The 18,598-nt window shown below is 34.5% G+C and overlaps 1 protein-coding gene and 1 pseudogene across 1 annotated transcript; both read left to right on the plus strand.

Annotated features, from left to right (window-relative positions):
• Nucleotides 1–10,025, plus strand: part of LOC132061652 (putative WEB family protein At1g65010, chloroplastic) — a 12,106-nt pseudogene extending 2,081 nt beyond the window's left edge.
• A 2,125-nt stretch (nt 10,026–12,150) lies between these two features.
• LOC132060425 (probable LRR receptor-like serine/threonine-protein kinase At3g47570) lies at nt 12,151–16,013 on the plus strand. Its single transcript, XM_059453469.1, has 2 exons — nt 12,151–15,289; nt 15,456–16,013. The coding sequence occupies exons 1-2, from the start codon at nt 12,247–12,249 to the stop codon at nt 15,800–15,802; spliced, it is 3,390 nt and encodes a 1,129-aa protein (XP_059309452.1). The 5' UTR covers nt 12,151–12,246; the 3' UTR covers nt 15,803–16,013.
• The last annotated feature ends 2,585 nt before the right edge of the window (nt 16,014–18,598 follow it).

Below are 18,598 nucleotides of genomic sequence, written 5' to 3' on the forward strand. Positions count from 1 at the left end.
AAAAGAAGAACAAGAACTCACCTGAGAGAGAAGGAAGAGAGAAAGAGTGAGAAATTAGGAAAACAAAATACTGGACTGTACTAAAATCCGGTGTATCCCACAAATGGGTAAAACACGTGTCATGAAAAAAAATAGGAATAAAAGGGTTGAAACTAAATGCCAAAAATGCCCACAAAAAGTGATATTATTTCGAAAGTGCCATTCGTCGTACCATTGAACTTCCACTTATTAATAGTTTAAATTTGAGAGTATCGAGAAATCAAGATAAAACAATACTTAAATTATTTATGTATAGTGATGAACGTATCAAATAATACATCACTCCTCTTTCTTTGATATTTTACAGCAGAACAAAAAGACGGACTCATTCCATAATTTTCACGGTCACCTTTACTAAATCAACTCGAATCTAAACTATGATTCAGACTGAACTAAAATTATAAAAGAAGAAACATAAAAGTAAAGATGAAAATTTGCCTGTATTGCATATAATAAATTTTGTTTGACGATTGACCTTCAATTCTTTTTACAGATAAATGACATTGTGTTGAGGCATTAAATAAGAAATCCTTATAAGTTAAAATCTTAATTGATTTAAGATCCTAAGTATTATGACTTTCTACACGGGACTCTAAATAAAGAAAGATTTGATAACCAAAATTTTAGTTAATTTCAAAATCTTATATATAAGAAATATTAAATTACAATCTTATCCAATATTATATCTAATTTTAAAGGATAAAAAGGTTGACATTTCTCTAACCTCCTTGTCATCCTCTTGATCTCCAAGAAAGTCGGGTAGTACTTCGAATCGATCACGTGGAACAACTTCTCTTGATCTCTCCTTCTGTTTTCTTAAATCAAGGGCCGAAGTGGCATATTTCTCGAGCGAATGATTCTGTGGATCTTCTTGAAGTATTTTATTGTCAATTACATTAGCGATTTAGAAGGATCGATTAACCTAAACCATCACCGTATCTCTTAAAATTAGTCTTTACCCAATCAGATGGGTTTGATATTTCAATTTTCATTGTATGCATTAGTTATTAATAAATAATTGCTACAAATGTTAAAACTAAGCTTTTATAAGCTCAAGATTGTCTTCATCACCCAAATACTAAAGTTGGCAAAATAAATATATTTGTCAAAACAGATTTATCTAACAAAATTTCAATACCTTTATCTCATAAGCAATACCTCTTTGGTTTCTTTTTCCCTTATCTGATGGAGGCTTTAAGTACTCTCACCGAAATACTAAAGTGTGTCTCCAAAGAACATATTTAAACAAATAAATTTAAATAATTAAAAAAATAACGTTAATATAAGATAAGTCGATGAAATAATAAAAATAACCAAAGATTGTCCGGTTGGTATATTGCTTTGTCTCTTCAAATTGAAAAACTAACGGCAGAAAAGTAATTAACGCATTCTTGAGTACAATATTGCTATTGAAGCAATCTCAAGCTCTTTGTGCACTAATAGAAAATCAGGATTAGCACCATTGATAATTGCACAAACATGATAAACAAACAATACCGCAACGGACAACCTCTTAATTTGCAGATGTTTATAAAGAATACACAAATATTTAGTATCACATAATTTCAAGAAGAACCTAAAGGTGAGAAAGTTTACCCCACATCACAAACAAATATCGGGGACGTTGACACTATATGTTGCCTTTGAAAAGTTGAATTGGAAAAATTGACCAGACCGACAGTTTAAAGCAACATTTAAAAACAATGTGTTGTTTCACGTACAACGCTGGAAGCTCGACACAAAAAAATGAAGTTATGAAGCATATATATTAACATATACACGAAGGCGTCAAAGTATATTCTTGACATAAAGAAATTGCAGGGAATTGGAGACCTAATCTCCTTGTTTGAGTGGATATGGAGTACGTAGATGACAAAAGTTTCTGTTTCTTCTTCTCACAACATCTCCTTTGATCGTTGTATTTTTCTTTATGGCGTTTTCCTTATGTGGATGAATTTTGAGGTTTTTAATAAATAAAGACTTCAAAACCTAAAAGGAACCCAAATTGGGAAAATCTCCTTATGTGACTAAATAAAATTTAATACATAAAATTTAGTTAATTTTAAAATCTTAAATATTAAAAAAATAGTAATGACGATTTTGTCTATTATGCAGTCTTTTAATGAAGAGCAAAAAGTTCAATCAACATTTCTAAGGCTCTTCTTGCTTTTAATATGGTATAGATTCTTGATTAAGGAAATCTTTTGAAGCCAATTATATTTTTACATACAGCATGTTATCAAATATATATTAAACTATGCAATCATGTACAATAATATATTTACCCACAAATACATTTACAAAAGAAGATACAACAGTAAAAAGTAATTTCACCTCAAATTAAGTATTTAGCGAAGTTTAATATTTCTAAATGATGAAAATTAGAGGAAATATTTATTTTCTTTTAGGAAGAATATCTCTTACGTAAAAGATGGAGTATTTTTTATTGTGATGCTGTGATGATACTTTATATTTTCATAAAACTACGCTATGATTTGAATTTTCAGCTTCGTTTTTTAAATATCTGTGAGTTGAAATTATAAACTTATATTTTAGATTATATGTTTTAAGTAAATTTTTTTTAGTTGTTGCAAAAAAAAAAAATTAATATTTGATGTCCAAGAAAGAAAAAAAAAAGATTATATCGTAATTGACGTATTTTGCAACTGCGGGAAGCGCGGACCAGTTTACTAGTATATATTATAAAGCTAGGCATAGACAATGTGATGTGACACCTCTCTTAGGCCACCATTCATATTTATCTTTTTTCTCCTTTTTTGACATTTTTTTTATTTTTTCCCATTTATGTGTCATATTATAAAAAGAGAAAATATACAAATACCCCCCCCCCCCAACGTATACTCGGATTAATTATGACGCACCCAACCTTTGCGGGCGACCTATTACCCCCCTGACCTTATTTTTTATGTATTTTGTATCCTTTTACGTGGCGACGTGGCACAAAAAAATTTGATGCCCAAAGGCACGTTCGCACACTCTCCGCCACATTGGGGCCATGTCAGTGCCACTTCATTGCCACATTGGTGCCACCTAAATTTTATTAAAAAAGTATTAAAATTTTATTTTTAATATATCTTTTCATAATTATATGTATTTTTAATTAATTTTTCCTTTTTTTTTTCAATCTCATTTTTTACTTTTACTCCGTTCCCTCTCTAAATTTTTCAACCTTTTTTTCTATCTCATTTTTTCTATCGCCACCGCCGCCGCCGGACTTCATCACCGGCGAGCGGCCACTGCCCCAACGACCCCCCTTCCTTCATCTCCTTCTCTCCACTCCTTGCACCACCATTGTGCCAATGACCCCTCCCCCCTTCCTTCGTCTCCTTCTCTCCCTCCCGCGCCACCACCACCACCGACGAGCGGCCACTGCCCCACCACCGCCGCCGAAAGTTGGTGTTTTTTAAGAAAAGAGAAGAAGCAGCCCCGTGGAAGAGAAATTCTTGAACCCAAATAGGTTGATTTCTTGAAAAGATATGTATGATTGATGATGAAATTAAATGTGTGTGTGTTAATGGAGGAAGAAAATGTGTGTGTGTTAATGGAGGAAGAAAATGGGTGTGTGTGTTAATGGATGTGTGTGTTAATGGAGGAAGAAAATGGGTTGGTTGATTTCTTGAAAAAATATTTATGATTGATGAAAGAAATTGAATGTGTGTGTATTAATGGAGGAAGAAAATGGGGTGAATGTGTGTGTGTGTTAATAGATGAAGAAAATGGGTTGAATGTGTGTGTGTGTTAATGGAGGAAGAATATGAGTTGATTAATTTCTTGAAATGAAGAAGAAGAAGGGTTTAGTGATGAAGAAGATAAAAATAATGCAGGGTTTAATGGTTAATCAGAGGTTAATTAGTGTAAATATAATTAATAAAAGAAAAATCAAATGAAAAAAAGAAAGGAAAAGTGGCACCAATGTGGCAAAGGACGTGACACTGACGTGGCGCCGTGTATGAGAGTGTGCAACACTCTCCATCGTGCAATCGTAGGCATCAAATTTTTTTTTGCACGTCGGCGAAAAGGATACAAAAATACGAAAAAATAAGGCGTGGGTAATAGGTCACCCGCAAAGGTTGGGTGCGTCATAATTAGTCCGAGTATATGTTTGGGGGGGGGGGGGGGGGGTATTTGTGTATTTTCTCATTAAAAAAACTCAAAAGTCACAAAGTTAATTCTCTTAATTATGTTTAATGTACTATGTTAGAAAACTGAAAAGTAATTTTCTTTTAATTCTCTTAAGTATGTTGCAATCCAAACCGTTTACCTTCATTGTTTACTCTTGAATTCATTATATACCTATGTATGTACATACCCAAGATCAGAAACTATTTGCTTTTACTTTCTCTTTGTTTGATTTTGGCAGTTATCCTTCATTTTTCCACATAATTTACTATCTAAATTGATTAAAAAAGCCTCCTCCATTAAATATTTTGTCTAGAGTTAACCCACGTTCACTTTGCAATAAATTTCTATTAAACTTTGATTCAGCCCACGCAGCATCCTTATTTACTGATACCCTGGCCTAAAGCCGTTTGTTGATACTTAATCACCAATAATTACCCAAATCATTCCTCTCCTAATTGATCTGCTAATTGATATCCTATATATATATCTTCTCATTTTTGTTTTTTGGCTATGCTATTCTCCATATGTTGTGTCCTTGTGCATTTTTTACTATGCAATAAACAATATTTAGTAACAAAGATATCGTGTATAGTTTTACTTTCTAAGATTCTCATTTAGTAAATTAGTTTTTGGTATCCTATATCCTATATATTGATTATAAGCAAGAACATAACATATAGGATTTTAATTTATTTTCTTACAATTCTCATTTGTATGCATCAATTTTTGTGATGTAAAATTTATTGCAGGGATACGTAGAAGACCAAATGATGGACATATCAAATTAAAGAAGACTAGAAGATGACTATAGGGAGATTTGAGAAGGACAAAGACACTATTATCGTTGGCCACTTGATATGAATGTCCTTTTTGGTAATTTTTGTTTTTGTGTTTCATCTAAATAATTTAAAACTAATATTTTAATTTTTTTCGACTTTGCAACAAGAAAATGGTTTGATGAACTCTTTTCACCACATCTAAGGTATCTGATTATCTTATAATTGGACAGTTAAATGGCTTAATTTTATTTATACTGACTATTTATTTGTTCTTTTTGATTTTTTTTTTTTTTGACTTGATCTCATCTTTGTTCATTATTTTAGCTTGGTACCTACTTATTTTTCCTTATTTTGATAGGTGGTTATTAGAGATGTGATAAACTGTCAAAGAATAGGAATGTTGATTTTTTTTTAAATTTTTTTTTGCAAAACTTAGTTATTTATGTATTTCATCGCCATTATTTTCGCATGCTAGAAGGTCTAAGTTTAGTTTTAACAATTTATATCAATAAAATTTAATCCTATTTCTTGATGTAGGCTATGTGTCCACCAAACAGTGTATGAGGGACCTGGTTATCAACCAGTTCCCTGAGACAGTGCAGAAGTAAATAGACAAGATATTACCGTGAAAAACTCCTTGCTCAATGGATTAAAAACCACGACCTACCTCGTAGGATTTTCAACTTCACTTCACTGAGCAACTTCAGACTACAACTCTTGCAAACTAGGAATTAACACACTTAACCCTTACAATAACCTTATTGTAAGCTACGCGCTATGACTGACTCTAGTCACGCACTCAACTAAGTTTGACTACCTCTAGCCAAATCAACTAATACACCTTGACTAACTCTAGCCAAGGGCACCACTCAATAGATTTGATAGGAAAGCTGCCTACAAATGAAAACTGAGAATTTAAGCTACCTACAACAGCTTCTTTAGAGAAGAGTAGGTTTACAAGTTAAAGCACATAAACAAAACTCAAAACAAACTAAGAGACGTTGACATCTTCAGTTGTTGGGATCTAATCCTTCAGTTTGTGGTCAACTTTGTTTTGAACACTTGTAGAATCTCGTGGCGGCTGCACTTTTAAAGTGATTCTAGGTTTTCCAAGTGATACCTAATGAGTTGTAACATGTTGTATATATATTGGGGAGCATGAGGGATGAGATAGAGACTAATATCCTTAAAACACGGAATAGCACTTGGCATGTTAGTAAAGTGGCTTGTATATAAATACATAAATTTATCAATGTTGTACGATGTACAGAGAGAACACATAGTAGATCAGGTCCCTCTCTGATTCTCCAGCTGTTTGACAAATCATCAAAACATAGAATGTAACACAACTTATCATTTCTCAATACACAACTAAAAGTTGAATTTTGTATGGTTATTAATAGTTATAAAAAAGAAGAAGATGAAATCTATGAATGTGTTATATTCTACCGCCTCCAAATAACACAAATGTATGAATTCGCTAATGAACTGACATCACCGAATCTTGGGAACTAATAACCTTTTCAAAATTTCACTAATATTTTAACAGATTCAGTTATGCTAATATTTAAGTTTATTTGGGTTTTCTGTTTGTTCCTTTTTTTCCTCCTTTTCTGCCATTCTGTTTTTCATCCTTTTACAAAAAATTCAATTCAACTTAATTTTAAAAATGCAAAAGTTACATCTACTGAAGAAAATTTGCTTGTATTAAGAGCTCAAATTTAAAAACATAAGGAAAATGCTCCAAATATTAACAAGTAAACGGGGCAGATCAACATTTTCGACATTCTGTATATTAATATAGGCAACCTTGTGAGTTCAAATATTTTTGTGTATGCATGCATATACACGCATGAAAGATTTTTTTTTTTTTTTTTTTTTTTTTTGTATATCTTACGATCATAGTAGTTTTATATTCGGTCTTGATGTCTCTAATATATTCTTTTAGTCAAAAGATTATATATAAATTAATTAAAGAGACAAATTAAAAATGGTAGGATAATGAAAAGACGTTTGATAAAGTATTTTTTTAATAAAAATTCTAACATTCATATTTGTTCATATTTTATATTTCTTTATGATCACGCGAAGCGCGGACAAGTACACTTGTTGCAACTTAAAGCTCAACAAAATATATTGAAGGTACTTATTGCAGTAGTTACTAGAGAATATAATAAAATTGAATTAGAGTGGCACAGCATTAATTAAACAAACAAAAATAAAAAAAATCATGCTTGCCGGCCCTCAGACAAAATTAGATGCTGCACCAAGCATGCTCCACATATAGTAAAAATGATATAAAAATGTTTGGAAAAAAATCGTTATGGAAGAAAATATTAGTTGATCTTTCATGCCAAAGAAGGCATGGACTAGGAACAATATAATAGTGAAAGAAGCAGGGAGCATCTTACTATTTAATTTGTGTGATCACATCATCTTTAAGACTATTAGAAAGGTAACACATTTATTAACATTTATTATATTAACGAACCTAATTAGATATACACGGTTGAAACAGTTAATTAATTTGTGTGAAAAGCAAGTTATGCTATTAAATTACATGTTGTCTCTTAACATTTACTTGTTATATGTTGCAGTTTATGGATTTTGGCCGTTACAGCTGAGTTGCAAATAAAACCTGCAAACTTTGTCATAGCCATTGGGCCTTCACTCTCTACCACCAATCTGTAATACACAGGCTACAAATTTTCACAGCAAACATAAAGTGGATCTTTTGATATATTTTCTGATTTTTGGCAAGATCAAGAATCTTCAACGAATAGTGATTCCAAACGTATACGCATGATGTTACGTTCCAAGTCAAGGTACCTCTTATTTTTTGCTACTGGTATACTTGTCTCGATTTTTTTTTCCTATGAGGTGGTGTCTGGGACAACTAGCGGGCACCTTAACTATTTTACCATAGGTAAACTTCCACCAAAGCTTAGACAGATAGAAAGATCAACTGACATTTTTCAGTTTCGGGTTTGAACACTAGTCTACCACCATGGATTTATAGTCGTCCTCAGTTTGATAGGATGACAATGTTTTATTTGGATAAAATATGCGTTGCTGAATTTCATTTGTTAACTTTGCTGTCCTGAATTTGTGATTCATGGGCTTGTGTTGTATCTTGTTTATATAATATGTTCGTTTACATGATCATAAAGACTGAATCTTTGATGTTTTTCGAGAAATTATAGAGCTGGGTCCAATGATTCCGCAAAGAAGAGACATTCTTCAATCATTTCAAGAACTATTTCAGCATCAAAGCTTTGCAGATGTGATGCTTTGGGATCACAAATTGATTCAGATGCCCTTGTTTGTCTTGAAAGAAAGTCCCCTGTTAAGCATCCGTCTCAGGTATTATTACCTTTTTATGCCATCTGCGACTAGTACTAATTTTGCAAATTTTATGTGAAAAATATTAATGTTTAATTCAAGCACATGGAGATATTAACGGTGAGGATTAATATAACCGACTCCAACTAGGTCAAAATTGTGACGTCATGATAGTTGTAGTGTCAAACCGACACAAAAATGATTAATTGACTTCCATACTTAGAACTTCCCATTCTTTACTATGCTGAGGGAATAATATTTTTTACTTTATTCTTTTTACTCAAGTGTATTTTAGGGAATTATGAAAATAAATTCTTGATTTGTTTTCATTTTGGGAAAGTGATTTTTTTATGACTATAGATAACAGTTTTGTCCAAAACTATTAAAATTTTAGTGTTTTTGTTTTTTGTGTGTGTAGACTCGGACCAATAGACTTGTTGTCATGCAAGAACAAATGGAGAAACTTGAGAAGGATTTGAGAGAGAGAAGAGATCAATTAGGATATGTTGAAGAAGAAAAGAGCAGAGTCATTAATGAACTTAGTGAGATGAAACATGCAGCCCAGGAGGCCAACATGAAAGCAAGTGATGGAATATCAAGAGAATTCTATGTCGAAGTTAAGACTTTGAAGGAATTGCTTACTAACAAACAAGAAGAATCGAAGATCAAAGACAAGAATATCGAGTCTTTGAAGTTGGAGCTCGAAAAGGCGAAAAAATATGAGCTCAAGTTACTTGAGAAAGATGCTAGTTTAGGAAAAGCATTCAAGATTGGCGTGACAGATTGGTTATCCGATTTTCGAAGAAGGGTTCAAGAATTAGAAGATGAATTGGAGAACAGGAAGTTATCAGAGTCCAAAATATTTGATGCTTGGTTGTCAAAGACGAGGCAATTTGAACAAATCAAGATTCAACTTGAAGAATCCAAGCTCGAAATGAAGTTGGCAAATGAGGCTGAAGAAAAGAGCAGAAAGGCCTTAGATGATTTAGCGTTAGCGTTAAAGGAAGTTGCTTCCGAAGCATCTGAGGCCAAGAAGAAACTTTGTGCTACACAATTAGAATTAGGACAAGTGAAAAAAGAGGCTGGAAATTTGAAAGAGATTATCAAAAGCACTAAGGTTAGATACCAAAAGCTTTTGGATGAAGCGAAAAAGGAAAAAGAACTATATAGATGTACAGCAGAGAGATTGAAATTAGAGGCGGAGGAGTCACTATTAGCTTGGAATGGGAAAGAAATGAGCTTCATCACGTGTATAAAAAAAGTTCAGGAAGAGTGATAATCTTGCTCTACACAAGGCTACTAAGCTCAACGAGTCTCTTAAAGCAGCAAGGGAAGTCTTCAAATTGAGAGACATCTTGAAGCAGACTATCAATGAAGCAAATGCTGCAAAAGCTGCTACTGACTTAGCTAGGCGTGAAAATTCTCAGCTCAAAGATGAATCTAGAGTATGAATGCATTGTGAATGAAGAACCTGCCTCATGACAGTGTCAATGTGAGTTAAAGCATCCAAAAGATCAGGATATCGAGAAGGACTCAAAGGCTATGTATCATAAATGTTGTTGCAATTCATATAGTAATAGGAATTTAATTAGGAGAAGAAAAACATTAGTTCTGAACTTGGGAGAGTTGCTAACCTCATAATGAGGTATAGTTTTCATAGGAAGGGACTAGTGTCTCGGCTACATTATATAGATACAGCTTGAATCGGTACAGTTATTTTCATCTTTGATGTCTTCACACTATGCTACACAAATTTGGTCATTAGTCAGAAGAATACAACTTCGATTACCAGAGATCTCCAGAAGACCTCTCTGTTTTCATATATAGTTACATGTAATCCTATAATCTTGCTGTAAATTCCCTGCCTATAAGCAAGTAATTTAATAACCTTATATAATCCCACCAAATCACTCTGTTAATTAATTTAAGGGAAAAGGGTCAAAAATACCCCTCTACTTTGGAAAAAGGGCTAAAAATATCCTCCGAACTTATTTTGGGTCAAAAATACCCCTCCCATCCTTAAAGTTTTCAAATATACCCTTGTCTTGACGGAAATTATCCCCCAAATAACCCGAAATCATTTTTAAATTCCGCTCCATCATTTAAACCCGACCCAACTAAATAATAACCCATAAAGCATCCCCCCTTATTCCCCCAATATGTAGATTTGAAGTTTGAGGGAATTGAGGGAATAAGGGGATCTTATGGGTTATTATTTAGTTGGGTCGGGTTTAAATGATGGAGTGGGTTTAAAAAATAATTTTGGGTCATTTTGGGAGATAATTTCCATCAAGACAGGGGTACATTTGAAAACTTTAAGGATGAGAGGGGTATTTTTGACCCAAAATACGTTCGGAGGATATTTTTAGCCCTTTTTACAAAGTAGAGGGATATTTTTGACCCTTTTCCCTTAATTTAAAGATCAAGCCTGAGAGCAAAATGATCAGTAGCCTCACAACTGTGTTTAACTGCATTCATATCATTAGTGCATTCAATTCCATATGAATGCAACATACTCAGTGGTATAGATTACGAATCTAAATTGAGTGACATGGATAGTGGGAATTCATACCATAACTAACTTGGAACTGAAGAGTACTCGTTGTTCTAGTAAAAAACAGGTAATATCTTCTGTTTAGTTATGATCTATTATAATATCTGAGAGCAGACTGTTTTAGTGTATAATAATGTAAGTGTACTCGTTGACCCTTTTTTTTTGGTCAATAAGTGATTCCCATTGACTTGGGTTATGGCCTATGGGACAACTTGTCTGGACTGCTTGGACTTCCATTAACTTGGTTCTTCTGAAGCTTTACCTTTTTTTTTTTTTTTTTTGTGATTGTTATTTGATTACTTGAATAAACTAGAAATAAATCAAGAGATATGATGAACGTGTTTAGTCACACTATGTTGCTTTTTGTTTGCAAGCTTAATCTCCTCCACCTCTTTTAGTCACACCTTATTTTGAGACATTAATTTGCTTCTTCCTTTGTATTCAATAACTTAAAAATAAAAAATAAAAAATTGGAAGGGTTGGACCTACAAGCTTTATACGACTCAACCCAATCACTAATTGGTTAACATGTTGTAACTGTGTTAATCTCTACTATATTAGAAATGGGAGTTGGGAGGCCGAACAAGGTAATTCCGTGATTTACAAATGGGTATGCTGGTCTTTTGGCTTTCATGGGTATGCTGTGTGGACTTTCTCCTGGTTCTTCCTCTGATATTTATCTCTATCGCTCATTTTGAGTTTCTAATTATTTGTTATTTGATCCATGCTTTTGGAGGTAATTAGTTCTATTTTTTGTTTGATTTTTCTTAGATATTTTGTTGTGGTGTGATTGTCTTCCCCAAAACCCAAGCAAAGTAAAGAGTATGCCCTTTAAATGCTAATGAATGACTGTATGGGTTCTTAGGTTGATGAAGTAACACGTCTTCATCCATGTAAAAGCCCTATTCTCTCACTCTTCGTTCCACTACCGTTTCTTCCCAATGAAGCTCTTCGCTTTGGTGAGTTTATTCTGCAATATCTTTGTTTCTTTCACTTTTCTTTTGTAATAGAATATATGGGTCTTCACTCTTTCAAGTGAAGTATATGTGTTGTATTTTGTCATTTCAAAGGCGAGATTCTACTTCGTGTTCCTTGATTGGACTATCAATTTTTATTTTTGTTCTCTTCCTTTTTTCTTATTTGTTTGTAATGCTATTCACTTCTGAAAGACCAAGACACCAACTCCCTGTGTCCAAGTCATTCAAATTCGTCCAATGCTGAAGCTGTCACAGAGATTCCATGAAACTCAAATACAAGGTGAGCCTTTTAACATCACCGATGATTGTAGGTGCTATATAGTGGAGTAACTTTGATCTTTGGAAATACCACATAAACAATCCAGTGTCCGAATTCGCTTGAAACATTCTATTTCCAGTGCATAGTAACAGCATGGAGAAGCACAATTTCTTATTGATTCTTCTCTTTCTAGTTCATTTTTCTATATCAGTTGCTCCCTCAAATGAGACGGACCAAGAAGCTCTACTAGCTTTCCAAAATTTTATTACAAGTCCTAGTCATTTTTTGGCCAATAATTGGACCAAGAATGCTTCTTTTTGCTCTTGGTTTGGTGTCACTTGCAGTTCAAAAAGGCAAAGGGTTGTGGCCTTGGCGCTTCCTAATTTGCAACTTCAAGGCACAATTTCCCCGTCTTTGGCCAATTTGTCCTTTCTCAGTGTGCTCAATCTTGGGAACAACAGCTTCCATGGTGGCATCCCTTACGGACTTGGCCACTTGCCTCGCTTGGAAGTGATTGATGTTCAAAACAATCAGCTAGAAGGAAGTATTCCACCAAGTCTATTTCAACACCGGACAATTCAAAATATTTTATTGGCTTTCAATAAATTCAGTGGTGAAATGTGGAAAGGTCCATGGTATGTTCCGGAACTCAGAGTCTTAAATCTCAAGAACAATAGCCTCACGGGTATAATCCCTCCTTCGGTTGGAAATGCCACAAAATTGCTGAGCTTCAGTTTGTATGGGAATAGAGTCAGCGGCAACATTCCAAAGGAAATCGGTAATCTAAGCCGACTTGCATTTCTATCCCTGACAGATAATCAGTTAACAGGTTATATTCCTACAGTACTGTTTAATATCTCCTCGCTACTTATCATAGGTCTGGGAATCAATAGCCTTTCTGGTCCCCTCTTGCTTGGTGAAGAGAATATTGTGTCAAATCTAGAGGGTTTAAGTGTATCTTGGAACAAAATTTCTGGTTCCATTCCTTCCACCATTTGCCAACTCAGGGAGCTGAAAGGGTTGTCCCTATCTTCCAACAACATAACTGGAGACATACCCAAATATATTGGTTGTTTATCCAAGCTCGAGGATTTTTACATTGGTGATAATCCAATAACAGGGACTGTTCCCACTTCATTGGGCAATATTTCCACTCTGCAAAATCTTTATTGTGGAAGCAAAAGCTTGGAGGGCCCAATTCCTCTGGAATTGGGGAAGCTATCAAATTTGAGGCTAATTAACTTTGTCCAAAATTATAAATTTAGTGGTCAAATTCCGAAGGCTATTTTTAATATATCTTCTTTGGAACTAGTCGATTTCAGTTTCAATAACCTCTCGGGGGAAATTCCAACCACTATAGGTCTTCATCTTCCAAACCTTGAACAACTTTTCTTGGGAAACAATCAGCTCCAAGGGGAAATTCCTCTATACATCACAAATGCTTCCAAGCTTGAGGCATTGGGGCTAGAACATAACTTTCTCACAGGCACTATTCCTACTAACTTGGGAAATCTCTGTGAGCTGTGGGGATTGTTTCTATCTGAAAATCAACTTACCAATGAACCAGGTGAACATGATCTGCAATTCTTCAATTCTTTGGTGGACTGTAGGATGTTGCAATATCTAGAACTGAGTTCCACACTGTTGAATGGCGTTTTGCCCAATTCTATTGGGAATCTTTCATCTACTTTGAAAAACTTTCATATAGCAGATGCACACATAAACGGCCCCATCCCCACAAATATAGGCAACATAAGTGGTCTATTGTCGCTAGGTTTTGAGGATAACAACTTGATCGGAACCATTCCTTCTGAGGTCGGTAAGCTTGAACAACTCCAAGGTCTATATCTATATAACAATAAATTGCAAGGGAATATTCCAGAGGTAGTTTGTCATTTATCTAATTTGGTCCTATTACATCTAGCTGATAATGAGCTCTTTGGGTCAATTCCAGCATGTATAGGGAATCTTAGCATGCTACAACACCTTTATTTGGGTTCTAATAAACTTTCATCACCGCTTCCTTTGAGCCTCTGGAAAATGAGTGGCCTTCTCCGCCTAAACATTTACCAAAACTTTATACAAGGAGAAGTTTCACCAAATATTAGTGAACTGAAGGCCATTATAGCAATAGATCTTTCTGGTAACCACCTTTCGGGCATGATACCAAGAAGAATAGGGGACCTTGAGAACCTGCAGTATCTTTTCCTATCAAACAACTCATTTTCTGACCCAATTCCATCATCCTTTGCAAGCTTGGTAAGCCTGGAGTTCTTGGATTTGTCATTAAATGCCATATCAGGTACTATTCCTAAGTCATTGGAGAAACTATCACACCTTATAAGTATCAATGTTTCGTTTAATGAATTAGAAGGTGAAATACCCAGTGGTGGTGTGTTTGCAAATTTTACTCCACAATCTTTCCTAGGGAATACAGGTCTATGTGGAATGCACATATTGAAGGTTCCTTGTGCTATCACTAATCGTGGACAACAATCAAAGTCTAAGAAGCTTGTGCTCAAAATTGTCATTCCAATGGTTATTTCATCCTTTTTGATATTGTTGGTGGCTTCAATTTGGATAATGAAACGACAGAAGAAAGGGAAGTCCAAAGATGTGGAAGAGGTACTGGAGATCAAGACTCATCAATTAGTTTCTTATCACGAGATTCAACGAGCGACCAATTATTTTGATGGATCAAATTTAATTGGTGTGGGAGGTTCTGGCTCTGTGTACAAAGGCACATTATCTAGTGGAACTGTGGTGGCAATAAAGGTTTTGGATTTGCAAAATGAGGAAGTATGCAAAAGGTTTGATACTGAATGTGAAGTGCTGAGGAATGTTAGGCACAGAAATCTTGTTTCGGTGTTTACTACTTGTTCCAGTGAATGCATAAGGGCCTTCGTTCTGCAGTATATGCCTAATGGAAGTCTTGATAATTGGTTGTACAAAGAAGATCGCCACTTGAACCTTCCTCAAAGAGTCACCATAATGCTTGATGTGGCTGTGGCAATTGAATATCTACACCATGATCATGAGTCTCCGATAGTTCATTGCGACCTAAAGCCAGCCAACATTCTTTTGGATGAAGATATGGTGGCACACGTTGGTGATTTTGGCATATCTAAAATATTAGCTGTAAGCAACTCCATGGCACATACGGAGACATTAGGGACTCTTGGTTACATTGCACCAGGTACGTATGCTAGTTTAGTTCTTTTTCACGTATCGTAAACCCTTTCGCTTATCATAATTAAGCCCTTTCGAATTCAAGAACTAAATAGAAGTCAAGTCTTTGATTGTACAAAATTATTATTATACCTCGAATGTAATATTATTATTTTCATTTTCTTTCTTCTAAGAATATGGCTCGGAGGGAAGAGTGTCAACTAGTGGTGATGTTTACAGCTATGGCATCATGATGATAGAGGTATTGTCAAAAAGAAGACCAACTGATGATGAGATATTCAATGAAAATCTTGGCCTGAGACAGTGGATAAGACGAGCATTTCCCAAGACAACTATGGAAGTTGTGGATGCCAATCTTTTTCATGAGGGAAAGCATGTCAATTCAAAAAGTGAACTCTGCATAGCCTCCATGATAGAATTGGCTTTGGATTGCACAAAGGAAAAGCCAGAGTCAAGGATAACTATGAAAGACGTAGTCAAGAGGCTTCACAAAATCAAGAACACGTTTTTGGAAACATAGAAGTTAGCTTCTGTTAAAGTGTTTCTTTTTTAGCTGCAAGTTAATATGTTTTCTTTTTTAACCTAGTTTCTTTAGTGAAGTCGTCCCTATTACTTTTCCAGTACTGTGTGTACTTCAGTGTTTTAACACTACACATATTGTATTAATTTTGTTACATAGTAATTGATTTTCAAGCATTCTTGTTATTGTCTTAGCTAGAAGAATTTAACAATGGTGTTTGCCCCTTCATGGACACGAAATTAACTGTTTCATACGAGCTTGAACGAAGCAGAGTAACCCAACGTATTATTGAGATTCTGAAATGGATTGTGTGCAGAAGAATAAGGTTTGTGCCATAACTCACGAGTGTGGCCTAATAGTCAATAAAATTAGAATCAAGTCATGCGAGACCTGGTACGGATCCTAGTGGAAGAATAAAATTAGTTGACTTTGTGCGATCTGCCTAAACTTTAGTGGGTAAAAGAGTTACTCAGTTGCACTCTTCCTATAATCGTGCTTGGAGTTTAGAACTCATGGATTTCAGACAGAAACAATGGGATGTAGGTGTCAATTCAAATATTTTAAAATTTAAATACACATATTAGTAGCTAAAATATGCTGATTTTGTGACTAATTGAAGCTAAAATTAAAATGATAGGTTTTAAATTTCCAGCTTAATAGCAGCTCTCTCTGCAACAATGTTGTGTGAATGTACTTGTGTCTTGCTGTTCACATGGGTACTATCAAACAGCTCAAAATTTGAATACATCATTCTAACCTGTAGTTAAGGCACAAAGCTGCGCTGGGTTGAGCTGCAAATAAAGTACAAATAATTGAAAGGATCGAAGAATTTTCCTATTTGTCATCATTAGTTACTATCGAGAGTTGCATATTATTGCCTTTAGTAGGCATTTGGACATGCGATTAATTGTTACGAGAGAAATCAATGTTTGGAAATGCGATTTATCTCATGAGATGAAATCCCAAATCATCCAAAAAAGCATGATTTGAGATATCAAATCATAATTTCAAATTTTTTAAATGTAAAACTTGATTCATAAATTTATATGTTGTAAAAAAAAAATTCATAAGTTAGTAGATATTTTTAACAATCACTCTACCAACCATTTACCAACCTCATTAACTTCTATCAACCTTTATTTATGTTCATACCATGTGGGAGGATTGTATTAAATAGTAAATACATTATCATTCATGTTAAATTTTCCTTTTTATTGAACTAAAGTTTGATAAATTGATGATGTATTTTTTAGAAAGACCTAGTAGCGTATTAATTTTGTAATGAACTATGACTTACTCATTTGGTAAGATTGTATAAAAATTGGGAAAGGTTTGATAGTTTTCACAACTTGTAGGATTTTATGTCTATAAGAAAAAATACAACCTAAGAAATCCAAATGCACGTCTTGTATTTAGCTTCATTTAAAGCTACGGTTTTAAATCATGTCCAAACGGTTGTGGTAAATCTTTTGCGTAAACTTAAGTTGATGTTTTTATTCGTTCAAGTTGCCCACATTCATAAATGTTTGAAGAAGAACTAGCCGGCTGCTCGGTATGGACGAAAATGTAAACCACTTGACATTTTAAACCCCAAAGAACGTTTACATTGTGTCAAACCTCAAACCCCATTTAATGCCCTTTTGTAAGGGTCAAAGGACATACTAGTAGCTTCAGATAACTGCAACTCCGCAAGCCAACCAGGCAAAAGTTCACATTCAAAGGCGTTGCAAAATTGTGTATTCACACATGCATGCAAATTGGAGTAGGCATCCACGACACACAACAAAATTAGTAGTCATTTCGTGTTACGGGCAGATTACAAGAAGAGAACGGAGCAGTGTTTTTAAAAGCGCAAGTGCAAAAAAGCAACAAGTTCCCCGAGGCTTGAAGCGAAAAGCAAGAAGTGCACAATAACGCCTCATAGTTGAAATTTAAAAAATGGCCACTTTTCATTGGAATCACTTTGCATGTCATAGCTTAAAGCTCAAACTTATTTAAAGCTTCACATCGCTTCAAACAACGACGCGATAGCTTTTAATAACATTGAAAGAGGTGAAGAGAGAGCGCGCCTGTGCAACTTGTCATCAATATGTTCAGTTGAGAATCCTAACACTAACAGTAGGTTGTGTAGACTTGGAACGACGTACAGTAAAGACCAACAATTTTACTAGGCTCATGAATCAAAACTATAAAGTTTGGAAAAGCGGAACAAAAAGAGTCTAGTACTAGCTTTAATCATCAAGAAGAATGCTTTAGCCTATCAGTTAAAGTAAAGACAATAGTCAGTCATTATTTTGCCTTTCGCCAGTCAAAGTTTCTGAGTGCTGATGCTGGAAACACTTTCATTATTACGATCTTTCTGAGTTTGGTACCAATATTTACAGCATTTGAAGGTTTCAAAATTTAAACCCAAAATTCATCAGAGAATCTTGACTAAACTAGACAGCTAGCCAATGAGATGTTGCCGCCCCAACTGGAGAACTTTATTCAATGAATAAGGCAAGAACCCTGGTGGCCCTCCTTTTATTGAAAATACAAAGACTACTAGTGTGCACATCATGCTTGGACAGATATTTTAAAATGGGACAACTGAAACTAGAAGTCAACAAACCAGTTGTTTGCCAACCCGAAAACAGAACAAAACGTTATTCCCAAGGATTGACACATAGATCTATCATATCCTAATGGTGAACACCTACCAAAAAAATCAAAGAAAAGGGACTATTTGAACAGATGGGATGTTAAGTGGGCAAAGAGTAGATAAATTCTTCAAAAAGATCTAAGCTAAAGGGAATG

This window comes from Lycium ferocissimum, chromosome 6 (genome assembly GCF_029784015.1).
Source record: "Lycium ferocissimum isolate CSIRO_LF1 chromosome 6, AGI_CSIRO_Lferr_CH_V1, whole genome shotgun sequence".
Taxonomy (NCBI): Eukaryota; Viridiplantae; Streptophyta; class Magnoliopsida; order Solanales; family Solanaceae; genus Lycium; species Lycium ferocissimum.